At 44.3% G+C, this 17,902-nt stretch overlaps 1 protein-coding gene across 1 annotated transcript in view; it reads left to right on the top strand.

The window, feature by feature from the left end:
- The window catches only part of KLHL29 (kelch like family member 29), a 1,453,205-nt gene extending 1,446,706 nt beyond the window's left edge, over positions 1–6,499 (top strand). Inside the window, exon 15 of the mRNA XM_069605880.1 lies at positions 1,858–6,499. Within this exon, the coding sequence (XP_069461981.1) occupies positions 1,858–2,041 (184 nt within the window). The 3' untranslated portion in view covers positions 2,042–6,499. The remainder of the gene's footprint in view (positions 1–1,857) is intronic.
- The last annotated feature ends 11,403 nt before the right edge of the window (positions 6,500–17,902 follow it).

Here is a 17,902-nt window from a genome sequence, read left to right as displayed (position 1 = left end):
CCTCTACATATGTTGTGCTAGTCAGTCTCTACAACTCTTTTTGTTATTCAGGCCTTAGTGGAGCACTAGTGGTCTAATTTAGGCTGGCTGTTTCGCTTATATGGATCGGGTGGTTTGATGGTGGTTGTCTTGTGAGCGTGAGGTGATAGTCGGATAGTGTGGTTGCACAGTTGCGTTGGGTTGGGGTTTAAACATAGGTAATGTTGCCATGTCTGTCAGGGGGATGCTTGGTAGTGGGTAAGGTTGATAGTTGGGCCTGGTGTTTGTGTCAGTCTGGCTCGTTAGCTATTGTTCTGTCCTGATTGGGTTGTTGCTCATGGTCAGTTCCTGGCATTGTCTCTTTTGTTCTTGCCGGTCATCTCCTTCTTTGTTGGTTCTATGGGTTATCTGTATTGTCATGGGTTCTCTCTATGCATTTTCAGTTTTTTTTGTTTCAGTTGTTTCCGTCTAGTTCTGGGGTCTTGAATAGCCATATGTTTAGTAGTTTTCTGAATTTTAGGTGATCTTCTGTATTTCTTATTTCTTTTGCAAGGTTGTTCCAGGTTTTTGCTGCCAGGTGGGAGAAAGAGGCGCGCCCAAGTTTTTTCCTGCCATTGGCTTTGGTTTCTGGCATATTTTGTTCCTTGATCTAAAGAGTCTCGTCAGCTTGTAGATGGTTATTTTCTTTGTAGGAATTCTGCTCCCTGGCTGCTGATTGCCCTGTGTGTTATGCACATTGTTTTAAAAGTGATACAATGTTTGATTGGAAGCCAATGTTGTATTATTAGCACTGGTGTGATGTTGCCTCTTCTAGATATGATATGATATGATATTGTATTTGTATCACGCTCGTACACAGGTGTTTCAGAGTGTTAAGATAGTCTGAGGAGGAGTCTGGCCGCTGCGTTTTTGGATGCACTGTAGTTTCTTCAGCAGGTATTCGGGCATTCCGAGGTAAAGGCTGTTGGCGTAGTTGATTCTTGACATGATGAGGCGACAATGTGGGTGAAGGATAGGAATGGTAGGATTCTTTTTATTGAGTGAAGGAGGAAGACACATTTCTTAATTATTGTGTTTACTTGTGGTTCTATAGTGCATTGTCCATTAGGACTGCCAGGTTGTTTGCTGCATTTAATGGTGTTGGTGTGCTTCGCAATTCTAACGACCACGGTATGTAGGTCCTTGTTTTTTGATATAATCATGATTTTTGTCTTTCCTCGGTTGATTTTTAGGTTGGAAAGGAGTCGACAATCTTTGGCTTGCCATTTGATTTGGCCTGCAGTTCTCATCAGCCCTAGTCATCTTAGGCAATGGGGATGGATTATGGGATTTGTAGTCAAAAACTCCTATGTACATGGTATGGTTCTGTCAGTGGAGAAAAGAAACCATTACACTGAGTGCCGGGGGAATAGTCAGAAGGTGCTCTCCTTCTTCTGTGTGATTACAGCTGCTGTGCAGCATCATTAGGTGGCTTCCCCCACTGGGAACATGCTTTCAGAGTCCAGTGTCTGTCTGCTCCTGCCTCTCTGAGGCATTGTTGGCACTTGGCATGGACATGTCAATGCCCCACTTGTTGGAATGATTGTGCTGTGTGATGGGGTTCACAGCAAAGAGCACCAGATGGCCCCACGTACGTGCCACTTTCATTCCTCCATATAGAGTCCCATATAGAGGAAAACACTGGCTTGTTCAGAGCATTGGGACAAAATGATAGAAAATAATTGACCAATAGTCATTCATGATTTTGTACTTTGTCGGGGTGAAGGTGTTTCATGATGCAGGTAACTGGCAAGTTTGTCACAGAGTTCCTAGAAAATGTGAACTGATGTCCTGTAGTAATGTTACTAATATTTTCTTGATCTATATTTTTCCCAACAGTGCTGTGGTGTTTGATGGAAAGATTTATGCTACTGGAGGAATTGTCAGCAGTGAAGGACCCGCGTTGGGCAACATGGAATCCTACGACCCGGAGACCAGCACCTGGACCCTTTTACCAAATATGCCATGCCCCGTGTTCCGGCACGGCTGCGTAGTCATAAAGAAGCACATCCAGAGTGGGTGATCACATCCTTCTCCCTTCGGAACTCTTAGACAGACCTTTCTTTCTCCTTTTATTTGCCTTCCGGAGCAGTGATTTTGATTTGATAAAGAGAAAACAAAACTTAGTTGACGCACTGCCTTACTGTCTTCGCAAGTATATGGTCTACGTTGAATGTAGAAAGTCATCACTAACAAGAGGTGAAGATGGGGCAGGATCACCCCTTCTGTGTGTAACCCCGCCACCGCTCACCTGTGTGGAGGTGGGGACGCCTAATAAGAGCTTCTCGTCAACCCAGGTGCAATAGAGCTTCACTAATTTGTTGACATGGATCGATGTAGCAGAGTGAAACTTATCATATAAGAAAAGCCACAATCTGAAATATTTTTGAATGCAGTGCTTCTTACGTTATTGTTAGTGCGGAATCTACAAGGTTTGTTTCCTTTACAAGACAGCGTGCAGTTCGCTTCTACCAGTGCAATTTTTAGCAGCGGGACTTAAATTAAAGGGTTTGCAGTGCCCATTCCTTGATAAAACCTGCACCTGTTCTACAAAAGACACATTTTTATAGAAAAGATGGAGATGGCGCTGTTGAACTGAGGTGAACTCATGAATGAAAAGTCAGTCTTCCAATGGATTTGAAAGAACTTCCCTGCTCTCGAAATGCAGTCCTTTGTGGGCTACAAAGCGGCGGGTGTGAAATATGCGCGCTCTAGAATATATTTTATATACTGAACAGAATTCCGTGCCAGAGTGCGGAATGGAACTTTTTTGAAATGAAAAGGAGGCTGCTACGCGCTGTCCTGGTGTCACCCCGGCCTCCTTTCTTTCCCCATCCTCTGCTTTTTGAGCAATATTGGCGCAGAACTTTGTTTCTATCGGAATGTATTTGGGTTTTGGAAATTGTCTAATACCTGATTTTTTTAGAACTGGTCTTCTCAGCGTCAGGAGCGCAGGCTGCAGGGTTTCTGCTGGTAGCTTTTTGTCATAGACACGTTGCTCCTCCCATGACATAGAATGAATGAATCGCAGAATAATGAAATAGTTTGCCTTGTGTATAGCGCCTTGGGTTCTTATTAGAATCCCAACCCGCCTGATGAGCAAGTTGCTTATTTTATTTGTTCTTTTTATATACCACCATTTATACCTATATAGAAATTTTAAAAAAGTATACACATGGGTGGTGTTGCAGCATTCATGAACACAGCAAGATATTATGGCCTAAGGTAGCAATTTAGTCATTGACATTTTTATCGATCATTGTTCCATAGGTACAGCTGGTTTCCTTACATCTTTTGGGCATATCTTTTGTAGTAATCGACACACATGTTCCTGTTATTGGGCTGAAAAATATTTCCATGTGCATTTAATATTCATTAATCAAAGAAAAAGTCATTATTTTAAAACGTAAACACTCACTGTAAGGGTTGGTCCATCAAATGCCTGTTCCGGTTTGTGATATGTGGAAACAGACTTTTCACATTAGCTGCCTAGTTTATTTCTGTGTGGCACATGTGACTAATTTGTATTGCAAAAATTAGGTTTGCCTCGTTGCCAGACTCTTTTTACCATAATCCTAATCTCTTAGCGGCTACAAACATGGTTTTGCTTTAGCAAAAGATACTAAAATGTAGGCGATAGGAGGAAAACATACAAATGTCAAAATAGACTAAACAGGTTTTTCAGGGAAAATTCTGGCCCTCTATTGATTACCAGAAGCCTGATTTTGCATTAATCCCTGCCAGATCCTTTTCAAACAGCTAATATTTGGTCTGTCTTTTCTTTCTATTTTAGAGAGAAAACTCAGAGTGCGGCACGCCCCTTGCACAGCTCAGACCCTAGTTCGTTTTGTTGTGCTTGGAATCAGGCTCGGACTAGCTTATAGGGCAATAGGCCCATGGCCGAACCAAAAATGCAAAATGCTTGTGTGGGCCAGTTTTTTGGGTCTGAATGGGGGACTTTTTTGGCCAATGTGGGCCAGTTTGATGAGTTACTTCACTATGCGGCCAGTGTTGCTGAATTAATATTCTTTAAAATGTACAATTTGCATCACATTTTATCAAAAACCTTCCCCTTGGGTACTATTCAAACAGCATCACAAAAGTAATGAATTCCCATTTACAACTATGGGCCACTTTTTTCGTTGGTGCCCGAGACCATTTTATGCCCCAGTCTGACCCTGAGTGGAATGTGAAACTGATCACAGGGGAACAGACACAGCAACGTGATACAGGCCTGGGGATTGCTTCTGCCTGGCAGATTCTGCAGGTGGCGGTAATCGAGCACGCAACACCATTTTGTGTGGGTAGGTTCTGAATGGGGAATCATGCAGCCCACAGAATACTGGGTTTTACCCCATGCTTGAGTGCAAGTGCCACTTGCAAGTGGAGAACTTCTTTGAGATTTGGACAGCATGATTCTAGCTTTACAAATGTAGCGTGGTCTCATTTCAGCTTCCGAAACAATGATTTTGGTAACTTAAGGCCTGTTCAACAGACGTCCAATAAAGATCTGTCCACATGGTCTCACCTGCATCCCTCCAATAAACTGGCCAATTGCTTTGAAGATCCATGCGCAAGCCGTCAGTGTAGAGCGTTAACAATATTGCCTGAAAATTACAGCAGCAGGCTTTATGGGCGTCAGTGAACATTTTAAATGTTTGCATGTTTTCAGAATCCCAACCCAATTTGAAAAGGAGACATTTAAAGTTTCAACGGCTTTGGAAGCTCTGTTGGTCCAAATAGTTTTAAGAATTCTGTTATTCAGCTGGAAGCTTTGAAGATTTTAATGTAAATTTCATATATTTTTATAACTGTCTGTGTTTTTTTTTTTTTTTAATTGAAGCCACAACACAATGCAGTGGCCTCGGCACAATTTTCAAAATTAAAAAGTATCCAAACAAGGTAACATAAAAATAAAAAAAACGGTTGGCAGTTAAGGTAAATCCAACACTCTACTGGGTTACCAATATTTCTCTGTGTTCTAATTACATTTTAACTGTTCAAATATTTTAATTTTTTGCCAAATATGTTACCCCAGAATGTGGCTAGGAGACTCCCATCCTGCTCACTCCCTCTCCACCACAACCAATATTGCCTGACCCAAATGCACCTTGTACCTTTGGGTGGCAAACACAATGTTACAAAAAATGGAGGAAAATAATTTCAACCAGTTAAGGGTTGGCCAAAACACATACACCTGTTACCATTATGTGGACTGAGAAGAGTGCAGGTCAACTGCTTATTCCATCCTCACATGGCAACGTGTGTACCGAGGTGTTGCTGGGGGGTGGGAAGTTGAGGGGTCTATAGCCCCAGGTCTTTTGGTTGTGGCCCTTGATTGAGGTTCAGGGGCTACAACCAAAAGGGTAGCTGGCCCGAGTCCTGACAGTCCCTACATTAGCGTAGCCCCAGCATTTTGCCAGACCTAGCAACACCTCTGTGTGCTAATAAATAGACACAATTCACTCCCGACAGTGCCCCACTTTTTGGGCTAGTATTTTTCTGTTTTGAGTAGGAGATGGTAGTTGGGCGGTCAGAGAATTCCAAGTTGAACCCCCCCTTTTCTGAAACTACTTCCTTTTTCTAGATAACCCGCTGTAGCTGTTGAGTCAGAAAATACTCCCAAAGCTATGATATGGTACAATTACATTAACAGCTGTGCAAGCACAGCACAACCATTTCCACATGTGCAAAGACACCGGAAGGCCCTCCCGATGTTGATTGACTTGGGCAATGCATTTAAAAAAAAGAGAACCATCCTTTAATGAACGTCAAATCCATGATATATCCCCATAAAGGATCGATTGTTTCTCTCAAGGGATGATACATGGCCGCAATGTTTCTTCAGCTGGTGTTTCTGGTCTATTCCATCATTAAAAAGAGTAATAAGCACAAACTATCACCATACACAGCATGTCATGGGTTATGAGTCAAAGTGCAATAGGAGCCTATACATTGAAGTACACAGGTTTATAGTCATTGCATCGAATGCCAAAGCATCGAATGCCTTACCATCTAAAAAAAAGTGTTGAAAAAAAAGCATCAAATGCATTTTTTAAAACATATTCCCCCAACACCCCTTTTTTAACCCTTTAAAACCCAATACAATTAAAATAAACCCTTTACCTTAAAAAACTGCATTAGATGCTTTTTTTGACGCTTTTATTCCGATGGTAAGGCATTTGATGCTTTGGCATTCGATGCTATGACTAGATAGCGAGTACACGTTTCCAGCTGCCTGGGGCGGAGCTACTTTAGAGTGGGTGTGTCTCTTGCCTCCAAAGGAGGTGCTAGTTGACAAGGCAGGTGACCACACATGCAGTGCATTCACATTTCTGCTTCTTCATCTAATCACACTGGAGCAAAACTGTCTATTTCTGTGAATACAAAAAACAGGGTTCTCTGTAATAGTATTGTATATAGTTTATGTTTATTGTTAACTTCTTGTTTTATGACAATAAATATATTTATAGATCTAGAATGTGTGTGGTCTTTGTGTCTTTCGAGTGGGAAACAGTAATGTAAACGCGATGCTTCTGTTTCAGATGTTCTGACCAAGATGTTGTGCCTCGAAGTCCGAAAGCTTCCCCTTCTCGCAAGTGCAGTAGAGTGGATTCCCAGAAGACCTGAGTGGGGTGGGAAGTAAAGACACATGTACGCCCAGTCATATTTATCTGTAAAAAGAATTCAGTTTCTGATTATTATTCATGCTTAAATTAAATATCTGTCCTTTCAGATAGTGTTGTATCACCACAGTGGAAAAGGAAATATTAATATTACGATATAAAAAAAAGAAATGAGAAAAACACATAGATAAAATGAATTTGTCAGCTAAATATATGCCCAACTGCGGCAGCTAACTTCTGATGCACTTGCTAACATGGTACACTGTCTGACCTTCAACTTAAAGATGTACTATGCATAGTTTATTGTTGCTAATAGGCTGTCCTAATAGGCACCTGCTACAAAAATGCGGCCTGGCAATTTAGCAATATTATACTTCACAATTAGCACCCCAGCGGGGGTCGGATGGCCTTCCAGCCAATCAGAAGATTCGGAATCAGAGATTTCCCTCATGATAAAGCCCTAGTTCCGAGCTTCCGCAGAGAGGGAGGTCGCAATCTTCCCTGCTGGGATAAAGGCAAGTCAGCCCATGTGCACCCCCAAACCCTCTTCCCCACAAACCCCACCTCTAATTTCCACATCCATGATCCACCCCCCATCTCACTTAACTGGCACCATCTTGTCCCTTGCTGGCGCCGGAACACTTGGTGTTCCCAGCCCATCCCAGTCGCACTAATGGCCGCCATGGCAAGGTAGAAGGGAGTATGTGTAGCACTCATCTCCCTTGTCCATGGTGGCCATCTTGGTTTGTAGTTTTTTCAAGTTGAGAAACGGCAAACACACCAATATGCCTTTCTTTTTAGAGTTTTTTGTCAATGCTACAGTGCTCTGTTTAATTCACCCTCCATGTCATCGTAGAACCCTCAGAAATATACATATCTTGCTCCTCATAACACGTTTTCATCCAGCAAGCTGGGGCTATTCCTGGTCATTGGGCCACTAGCTGTCAGAATCAGAGTTATTGGCCCTAATGAATTGCTGAAACTCAACCCCATGATCTGCTCAATACTCAGATTTCTTCCTACCTTGAAAGGCGTTCTACAATCTCTTGACCTCTGTTGGGTGCGCTTGTTACCAATCTCCATCTACCTAAGCAGGGACAAAAGAGCCTTTTTGTGTTAATTCAGTGCTGGTGCAGCCATTCATCACTTCCTGTTTTGCATGCAGTGTGAAGCCTCATTTAACAGCGTGGGACAAATGAGGTTTGACTACTTCATCAAATGTACTCTATGCCTGTATTATATTTTCCAGTGAAATGTCCATAAGGATTCCCACTAACATATGAGCTGATGATGCCACAGTTTCCTTTTGCAACCCACTTGCATATAATGGATCTCAAGCTACCTGCTAATACTACGGGACATACTCGTTCTCTTTATAAACAATTCGGGAGCCCCTCTACTGAGAATGAACATGGCTTAGATAGCCTGTTGCAAGGGAGGTTTACCACTCTGGAGGGTCTTCAAACATGTTTTAGCCCACCGTACCTTTCACAAAGGAGAAATACCATGTCCATATTAGTATAGTCCCACCTACCAGGGCAGTCCAGCACAGAATCGCTTGGCCATACTCCTCTGAACAAAAGTACCAGCAGCAACCACAGACACATGGTTCAGCCTTGTTGGGCCTAATCAGTGAGGTGAAGCTGTGTCTCTCTAATGCGCAGTGATAATGGGTTCCATGTCTGGAGAACTGATAATAATTTAGAGTGCAACCACAAGTCTTTCATGGTATACAAACCCTTATGCCATCACCCAGGCCCTTGTAGGTGCATAACCTAAGCAGACCGGATCATGGGCATTTTTGATCCTCCGCATAACCTCAATGGTGATCACCCTCCAAAGGCGTGTTGATGTAGACAACATGGAAATCAATTTATGAACATGTATTTCCTTGTGCAAATATGTTGGCGGCAGCAATACAAATGGATGTCCCACTTCTCAACACATTGAGCCTGTGAACTGGCAAGTTCTTCAATACCCCCCGACTCCCATGTGCCGCAGTGTGACAATTTGATGACATATGAGGGACACCAAACACCATAAGGAAACTCACCCCTAGTGGCCAAATAAAATGCACTTCAAGCAGAAATGTGGTGTCAGATTGGTACTCATCCAGCAGTATCTGAAATGTATGCATCTTCTTGTCTGGGGCTTTGCATCATGTGCTCTGTTTTAGATGTAAATATGTGTACCAGGCACTTCTGAGTGCATGACAGAAGAAAACTGGGGGATACTCTGGCCCAGGGAAAGCCACTCATTGTGCAATCTGATCCCTGGTGGATGTACACAGGGAAGATTCTCCATGTCTCACCCAGGATACCCATCTTTAGCCCACAAATACCACATCAAGATGTGTTGGGCAGGCATTTGGGAGAGATCACCTGCAGGGGAATGCCAGCGCAATGTAATTTCAGGGAACAGAGACACTTCCATATAAGCATGAAAGGAAAGGTATGAGAAATGGAGAACACAATATAAGCCTGCTGCTTCCCTGGAACTCTCGTCAGGATCCCACATGTAATGTGATGTAATGTCAGTGGTCTTGTATAGCACCCTTCTGCCACTTTTGGCTACCTCACTGTATGCATGTAGTGGGTTAGCCCTGCTCCATACAACCAAAGGATGGGAAGGAGCAAGCAAATGGGGGTGCATGCGAGGGCTGGTGCCCACGGACACAGGAAGATGAACAGATCAAACATGCAGAGCCCAGTAAAGAGAAACACAGTCTTCATCAGTGCAGGGAGCTTACATGCAGGTCCACCAGTCTGTTAAACACTGACATGCAGGTCCGCCAGGCTGTCATTTTGGTTCTGTCTGACGTAAGGATGACAAACTGTACTTTGGAGTGCACTGGGGCCAGATGGGCAAAATAACCCAATGCATTAGAGAACATACACCACTAGAAAAACTGCAAACAATGATATTGATGGGAGGAAGAAGGTGAACTCATGAAAGAGAATTGGTCCATAGCACACTAGCCAATGCCATGACCCAGAGTTAAGGGCAGAAGGGCCAATCAAATTACTTCCATTATTGAGACATTTTAATCTCTTGGCAGAAGGAAGCCAGTGTGGTGGGAATTAGAATGGCATTCCAGAGAATTAGAGTCTTGTCAGTAAGAATTATATGAAGAGGAAACCACCGGAGGCGTATCCAAATTGCCCAGATCCTGTAGAGTTTATTCTGCAAGAAGATAGCGATGGAAGGAGTGTGCTTAGGTTTATATCCCATAGAATAGCAAGAGCAAGAGACTACTGAGATGGAGCAGCTTGATTAGCCCACTAGTATCTTATAGGCGAGAGCCTTGGGACCACCAGAGGTGGAGAGAAAGACATTGCTGTCCAGCTGATGTTGAATCCCGGCAGGCGCTAGAGTCTTCGAGGGACTATAGATGAACCTGCAGTGGCCAGTAAGGCAGCCCTTGGTTGGGTGGGGGTGGAACAAGTATCTTTAACCTGAAAGGCGCTCAGCATGGGAGGGTCAAAATCCTGACGGTTTCCTTGAGAAGTACACATGGCAAGAGTGTGTTGGAAGTACAACTATGGAATACAGGTGAATGACACATATCCCGAATCCACTTCTCACATCCAAGAAAGAACCATGCTGGGATGCTTTACATTTTCTGAAACTATGTGTGAACTGAAGGAGACTTTCAGGGTAGCCACCCCGAGATCTTGCTGGTTAGAATTGAATAATTAACAAGGATGCTAGGTCTTCTTCGATTATACCCCTTTCATCCCATTTCTTTATTTCTTAATCAAGACACATTTAACTATAGATCCTGTATTCTTTTTCCGTGACCCCGTGAGCCTGTAGGAGTTCATGCAAACCTTCCCCGTAAGGAAATACAGGTCTGGAAGTGATGATTGTGTCTTAATTGTTCTGTTTTGTCCATCCATTGACATAACATAGGAAATACCTCCTCCAAATACACTTTGGCCCAATTCATGGAATATTTACCCGGTTCAAAAGTGACTTTGCACTGCTGAAAAGTGACTTAGCACTGCCAACACAAACCCTAATTCATGGAACTGTGCAAAGTGAATTTTCTGCTGCGCAAAGTCATTTTGTACTGCAGAAATAACAATGCACTTACTTTGCCCGGACTACGCACTGCAAAAATACACTTTGCATGGTTCCATGAATCAGGGTTTGAGTATCTTCAGAGGAAGAGATGAAAGAGAGTATTTGGCAGGGAAGAGGATCACCTCTGCTTTTAACATCAGAGAGGGCAGAGTGATCCATTTAACGGCAGACAGACAGTTTGAAATGTTGACAGAAAGATCAGAGGAGAGTTCAGGAAAAGAGAAGATGATTTGGGTGTCGTCCACAAAGAGTTGGTACGAGAATCCAAAGGAGGAGATTAGTGACCTAAGAGCTGAGGTGTAGAGTGTAAAGAGGAGAGGAACCAAGACACAGCCATGTGGAACTCCAATAGTTAGAGGATTGAGTTCAGAGGTATTGTTGCTCCAGGACACATCAAATTGGCAAGGTGTCTGGTAGGGCTTGACGGTTAATCCCAAAATGTACAAGAGAATTCAGGAGATCAGAGTGATCAACAGTATCAAAGGCTGCAGACAGGTCAAGGAGAATTAGGATAGAGAATAGGTTGGAGTGCTTAGCAGAGGATATGAAGATGGAGACATTCATGAGCACAGTTTCTGTGGAGTGACAGGAATAGAAACCGGCTTTTAGGGATCTTGCACGTTGTAGATGTCTAAGAAATTGGTAAGACAGTTGAACACAACACTTTGAAGCACTTTAGAGTATTGCGTAAGGAGAGACACAGGCAAATGTTTGCCAGTAGATTCAGGTTAGACTAACTAAGTGGGAGATAGAGGCAGGGGATGATGGTAGAGTTGGCGGAGTGTAGAATGTAGGAGGAGGGAGTGTGAGGAAGGTCATTAGAGAGTCTCTTATTTTGGTAATGTTTGCAACAAATTATTCAGCTAGGTTATTAGCTGTGAGAGTTCATTTGATAGTGATAGGTTTAGTAGGACTGAGGGGTGAGTATATGGTTGAAGTGAGAGTCAATGTGGGTGCAATAGAAATATGTTTTTTCTCTATCGAAAGAGGTCTTGCGAGAGTTCAGGGCAGAGAGGTAAAGTTTCAGGCGCTCATTTGAGTTGGTATGCCTCCATTTGCACAGCAGCCGATGCATGCCTGTGCAGAGAGATCATATGAATGGGGTGAATGAATGGGGTGACCCATGGTTGAGGATGTTGAGACTTAGGGGTGAAAGTTAGCAGTGAGAAGTGAGAGGAGAATGAGTCATAAGCTTTGTTTGGAAGCTGGAGAAGGCAATGTTAGCAGAAGAGGCATTAGGTGTGAAGGAGGAGAGTGGCAACTCTAGGTCTGAGAGAAAGGGAGGAATGGCAGAAGGTTTACATTTCCGTTAAGTAATAGATGTGGCAAGTGGTGAGAAGAAGTCAGAGAGTGGAAAGAAGATGGTGGTGGAAACATTGGAGTGATCAGATAGAGATGGTGTAATAGTAGGATTAGGTGGTGAGAGAGAGGTGGAGATGAATAAGAGATCCAAAGAGTTGCCCCCGATGTGGGTAGGCAGGTTATGGATAAAGTGGAGAGCATATCATTAAGCAAAGGCTGAAGTTCAGATTTCTGAGAAGTAGTTGGAGAGGGAAGGTTAAAGTCAACTAAGAAAATGAGGTGATGTTTAGTGGAAAGAGAATCAAGTAGTTGCCCAAGTTTATGAGGGCAATAGATGGGGATGATGTGAACCGAGTGAGGTGGAGCAATACTAGAGATGGTCAATTCAAAAGAGGTAGGAGAAAATGTGGCACTGGAGATTTGTTATGCATTGAGGCATGAAGAGAGAAGGTGTCCGATGTATCTGCCAGTCAGACGAGGCGAGTGAACGAAGGATAGTTTGGAGTCATGTAGCGGCAGCAGGTTTGCAGTGTCAAATGGAGAAATCCAGGTTCCAGTGATAGCATGGAGGCCTAGGGAAGGAGAGCTGGTGTGAAACTAGTCACTGCTAAAGGAAGTGTTGTTGTATACACAGACTGAGCATTCCAGAGTGCAATGTTCAGTTGATGCGGTAAGGAAGAGTAGAGAAGCTGAGTCTCAGAGGAAGAGTGGCAAGGTGGATAGGTGTTGAGGGAGGTATGGTTAGCTCACCTGCTTTGTTTGATGGACATATGAGCTGAAAGAGAAATGGAGCAGTGGGAATTTTGAGATGCAAGTTTTATAACAGGGATAGGAAAGGAGGAAGTTGTAGCATGATTGGAGAACGTTCAGGGAGAGGTGGGTAGGAAGAGCAGAACAAATGAATTGGTGGTGAGTACCTCCGTGTGGACAGTCAGCACAGTAATTAGATAGGAGTACTCAAAGGTGCAGCAGGGAGAAAGGCAAAAGTAAAGGCTCATAGGCGAAGAAGGCGAGATGCTGGTCATGGTGCATGGCTGGTCTTCATCCTTCACTGTACTGCCCTTAACTGGGACGCCCCTGCCTGGACACCCATAGGGAGTCCTGAACTGATGACACATGCTCTCATCACCAGATCACCTAGTCCAATAGTGGTTGGTCTCTGATTGGGTCCCTTTTGTTGCTGGAAGAGGCAATTCCCTGATTGGTGTCCTCAGAGGAGTCTCTTGTGTCCTTCAGGCAGAGTGTGGACCGAATCAATATGCCCCAAGATCAAAGTAGCAGGTGAATGTGGGACCATGGCTATTAGGGCTACAACCTATATGAACAGGAAGCCACACAACAACCGAGTAGTGAGAGTCCCTATATTATGATTTCTTGTGGTCCAATGAAAGATCATTTTACTGAAATTAAAACTTGAACTGTCAGCAGACGATGAATGGATATGCATGAAGGAGGCAGGATATTTAGTGAACGTTTCCCAAGAATTATAGTTTTCTACCTTATACAAAAGATGCACAAAGATCTCAATGCACCACACGGCAGGTGACAAGTCTGTGCTAGAATTGTTAAGTAAATATGCAGATCCTTTTCAGTGATCGATTATCGTAAAATTAGCTGTAAGGGACAGCACAGACAAAATAAAACAGAAAACATGGATTTCATAGCTCCTAACTGCTCAAAGGGTAGGGATATAGTATTGCTCTATGCTGTAATTCCACAATGCGACTTGTTCAGCATAGTACAAGATAAAGTTTAAACATGTTACTCACCAATAAATAATTCCAGATGAATAACCAGTATACCAACTTGTCATGGAGTCAGCTGTTACTGCCACATGTATATGGTGACTGTTTTGCCAAATGCATATGAAATGCCCATACAAACTATTTCAAAGACTGCATGAAAGTCTGAGATAACTATATACACTACATCGTATTAATATGGGATAGCTTGGCTGGCACAAGCTGAGTGGCACAGTTCATGGATCTTGGAACAAGATAGACATTTAGATTTCTCGGCTCTAACTACCTTCACAAATGAAAATCTACTCCAAAAGAAATAATCTATGACAAACCAAAAGTGAGAAATGCCTTGCTAACAAAATATTATTTCCATCATCAATCTATACATAGTAACTTCTCAAAAACAATTGACTTTAAAGATACAAGTAGTAAAACAAAAACATGGCTACCCTAAAATAAGTCCAGTAATATATTTGGAAAGTGTTGTATCCCTTGAACTGTCTATCTTGTTCTAGATTGCCTGCAGTCATGCATTACGATTTAGTAGCCAACAAATGAGTTCAGATGACACTTTATCTCATCCTTGACAGCACCAATATTGTAACCAAAGGTTTTTCACGAATAAAACACGCATGCCCTTGCTTTGTGACTCATGCACTATATGTTATGGGTTATCAGAATGAATCTGTAGTGTCATGAACAGGGCACACGAACAACTCTTAATGTCACAAAAGGTTGACAGGCCATTCTAGGTTACTAATACAGTGCTACTCTTTCAACCACTCCACAATTTATTCTTTGTTTTTTACATTTCCAAAAACACACTGTAGTTAGTCCACCTATTGTCATTAGATTTCATGTGTGTGTCACCTTGTCCCGTGTCTCTTCACAAATGATGTAATGTCAGTTGATCGAACCTTCTTTCCTAAGATTCATGTTGTAAATATTGAGATAATGATATTTCTGCTTAAGCCTTTTACCTTTTGAAAAACTGTACAAATAAATCTTGTGTTTGATTAAGTCAAAACAACACTAGGACTCTTAAATCATGCTTGTGCTGATTATACCTGAAAACTTGAGTGGGCCACATATCCAACTATTTATGAAAAAAACAGGCACAAAAATGTAAAATTATAGGGTTCTGTCTACTGGTAGGATCCTCTTTTGTATCCACTCTTTCTGCAGCATGGGGTCTGGCATGGAATCACATGCTCACGAATATTCCCTGTTGTCAAGCTGGGAATCCTTGGTAAAAGGAAAAACTGTTTCACTTTCACTTACAAACTGTATTTCTCCTTTAAAACAATCACTGTCCTCTGGGTCATACTGTCCCCATTCAATGACAGTCCTCTCCCTAAGCCCCTCCTCTGGCAGCCATATTCAGATTTTTACCGCACACTTCAGTGTTGGGAGTCCTCCAGTTTGCTCTGCGAGCTACTTATATGTTTTTGTGTGTTTTTGTTGGAAAAAGTGTCTACGTTTTTGTCCCGAAAGAGCCCGTGTGCTCTTTTCTCCACCTGCCAACAACAGGGATCCGTTGTCTGTGAATTTCAGCACCCCTCAACAGCAAAGATCATCAAAGATTCCAGAAGGCCATCGGGCCTACTCGGTGCACTCTGACCATGACAGAGGAGAAGAGGGAGGGAAGGTCCCTCTTCAAACCCTGCATCAAGTGCGGGCTATGGAATGTGTTTGTATAAGACAAGCACCTGCAATGCCTCTACTGCCTGCACCCGCACCATAAGGTGGTGGATTGCGAGATATGCCTCGGGTTCTCCAAGAAGACGACAAGGGACAGGCACAGTAGATTGGTGGCGTGGCTTAACGCTAAGTCCTCTGCCCTGTGCCCCGAGCAGGGTCATGCTTCACCCAGGATGGGCCAATCTGACGAGCGGTCTTCTAAGTCATTTGAGCACGCCTCATCAGTGAGGGCCCAAGACAAAGCAAATAACTGCAAGCCCGAGTCCACCGGGGTCACCGCTTAATCTCATCCCAAAGTGGACAGGCGATCGACATCACCATCCACTTCCACTGCCAGCCGACAATCGAGCTCCTCCTCGAGAAGCAAATCATCTAACCTGGCTAAACTGCGGCTAAAGTCTGAGAAGCCATGGACAGAGGAGAAGAAGGCCGAACAGTCCAAGCAGGCCCAATCCACATAGGCGAAGACTTTGTCAACGATAGAGTTGGTGGCAGCTGCTAACACAACTGCTAAGAGAGTTGACCCTGTGAAGGTAGCTCCCACAGCACAGAAGGTATCCCTGCCCTCAAGGCACAACGTGGTTGCTATGCCTTTGGCAATGTCTGCTGGCACACCATAAGGAGTGAAATCAGCTCAGACCCCGGTTCAGACCGCATAGGGGAGAAATAGGAAGTCCTGAAACAGCCCTCCTAGGCCATGGCCCAAGCCATGGAGCTCTCCTCCACGGATGACAAGGACCCGAAGTCCTTGCACACGGTCCACAAGGACGTGGAAGAGGAGGACAACAATGGCGATGACGACGGCGCAGGGCCTAGGTTTCTGATTCCACCAGCTCAGCTGAGGTATGTGTCTCTGGATACTCTGTCGACCCTTCACACCTTGGTGTCAGACATCCAAAAGAGGATCCAGAAGAGGTTCTGGTGGTCACCCAGGCCTCAATTCAACATCCAACAAAGAAGAGGAAATGTCACCTGATGCCCCATTTCAGCCTCCAAATCTACATTGGTTCCTTTGTCCCCCAGCAGACCCATGTTTGCGTACAGGGACGGATACGGCCACGACTACAGATGAAAAATGCGGATATCGTCACAGTGGACAGCGAGTCTCCCTATTTGGATTCTCCACCTAGGGCATCCCCACCGTACAAGGTGGGATCATTCCACTCCATGATCTCCAGATCCTCCGAGCCATTTCAGCTTGTTCCTGAATAAACCAGGAAGGAGGGTTTCTTGTACCAGCGGCGCGAGGCCAAGAGGAAGATAATCATGGCTGTGCCCCTTCTAGAAGATTTGTGGGAAGAGGGTATGGCCCTCATGATGAACCCTTGCACGGCTCCAGCCAAACGGGATAGGCTGGAGAAGAAGTATTGGGTGCGCACTTCACACCCAAGTACCTGAGGTTGCAACCATCGCTGGATTTGGTGGTTTCGGCAGCTGCGCGGAAATGGTCAGCTAGCCCATTCTCGTTGTCTTCGGTCCTTCCAGGCAGCGAGGGGAAGAAGATGGATACCATCGAAAGGAAGGTGATTTACACCAGAGCGTCCACCATCAAGGCAGCCAACACACTGGTGATCCTAGCCAGGTATGACAGGGAGCTGTGGTACAAGCTGGGGACTATTCTGCAGTGCCTCCCCGATGATAAGATGATGGAGGAAATTGCTTTGTTCCAGGAGGTGGAAGTAGCGTCTGATAACACCATTACAGTGGTGTTGGACATCGCAGGCATGGAGAATGGTGTTGGCAGGATTGCATGAACGCCATGAATTACCAGCAGGATGTCCAGGCGAATGTGTTGGACATGCAATTCGATAGAGAACAGGTTCGGGAAGGTCGTCAACAAGTCCCTCCAGTCCATCAAGGTGGATATGGGGACGAGTCGTTTCCTGGGCACTCTCCAGCAACAGTGCTCTTCTTTTGGCTCCTCCAGTGGAAAGTCGAGCAGGTCTTCCAAAGGTTTCTCCTCTTCGTACCATCAGCCCTCCATATCCGCGATGCAAGAAGCCTACAGAGGCCATTCAGGCCTATAGTACCAGAGGACAGCGCTGCTGTGGCCGACGGGCAGGATGCCGGCTCCAAAACAGGCCTGTACCAGCCAGGACATCCGGCTCCACACGTGTACGCTGGTGGGCGGCCAGCTGATGAAGTTCATTAGCTAGTGGAAGAAGATCACCACTGAAAGATGGGTGCTGGATACTCTTGCCAAAGGCACATCTTGAAGCTTCAACGCAGTAGTCCGTGGATCCCTCCAATTACCTGTGAGGAACAGCACATCCCTCAGCTCCTGGAAGATGTATGGGCCATGGTGTGAAAAAGGGCAATAGAGCTAGTTCCCCAACAGCTCCAGGGCTCTGGAGTCTATTCCAGATACTTTTTGGTCAAAAATAAGACAGGGAGCTGGAGGCCCATCCTAGATCTGCAACGTCTCAG

Source organism: Ambystoma mexicanum, chromosome 4p (genome assembly GCF_040938575.1).
Source record: "Ambystoma mexicanum isolate Mex_15411 chromosome 4p, UKY_AmexF1_1, whole genome shotgun sequence".
Classification (NCBI taxonomy): domain Eukaryota; kingdom Metazoa; phylum Chordata; class Amphibia; order Caudata; family Ambystomatidae; genus Ambystoma; species Ambystoma mexicanum.
The sequence above is the reverse complement of the archived record's forward strand: the minus strand, read 5'-3'. Positions and strand labels throughout refer to the sequence as shown.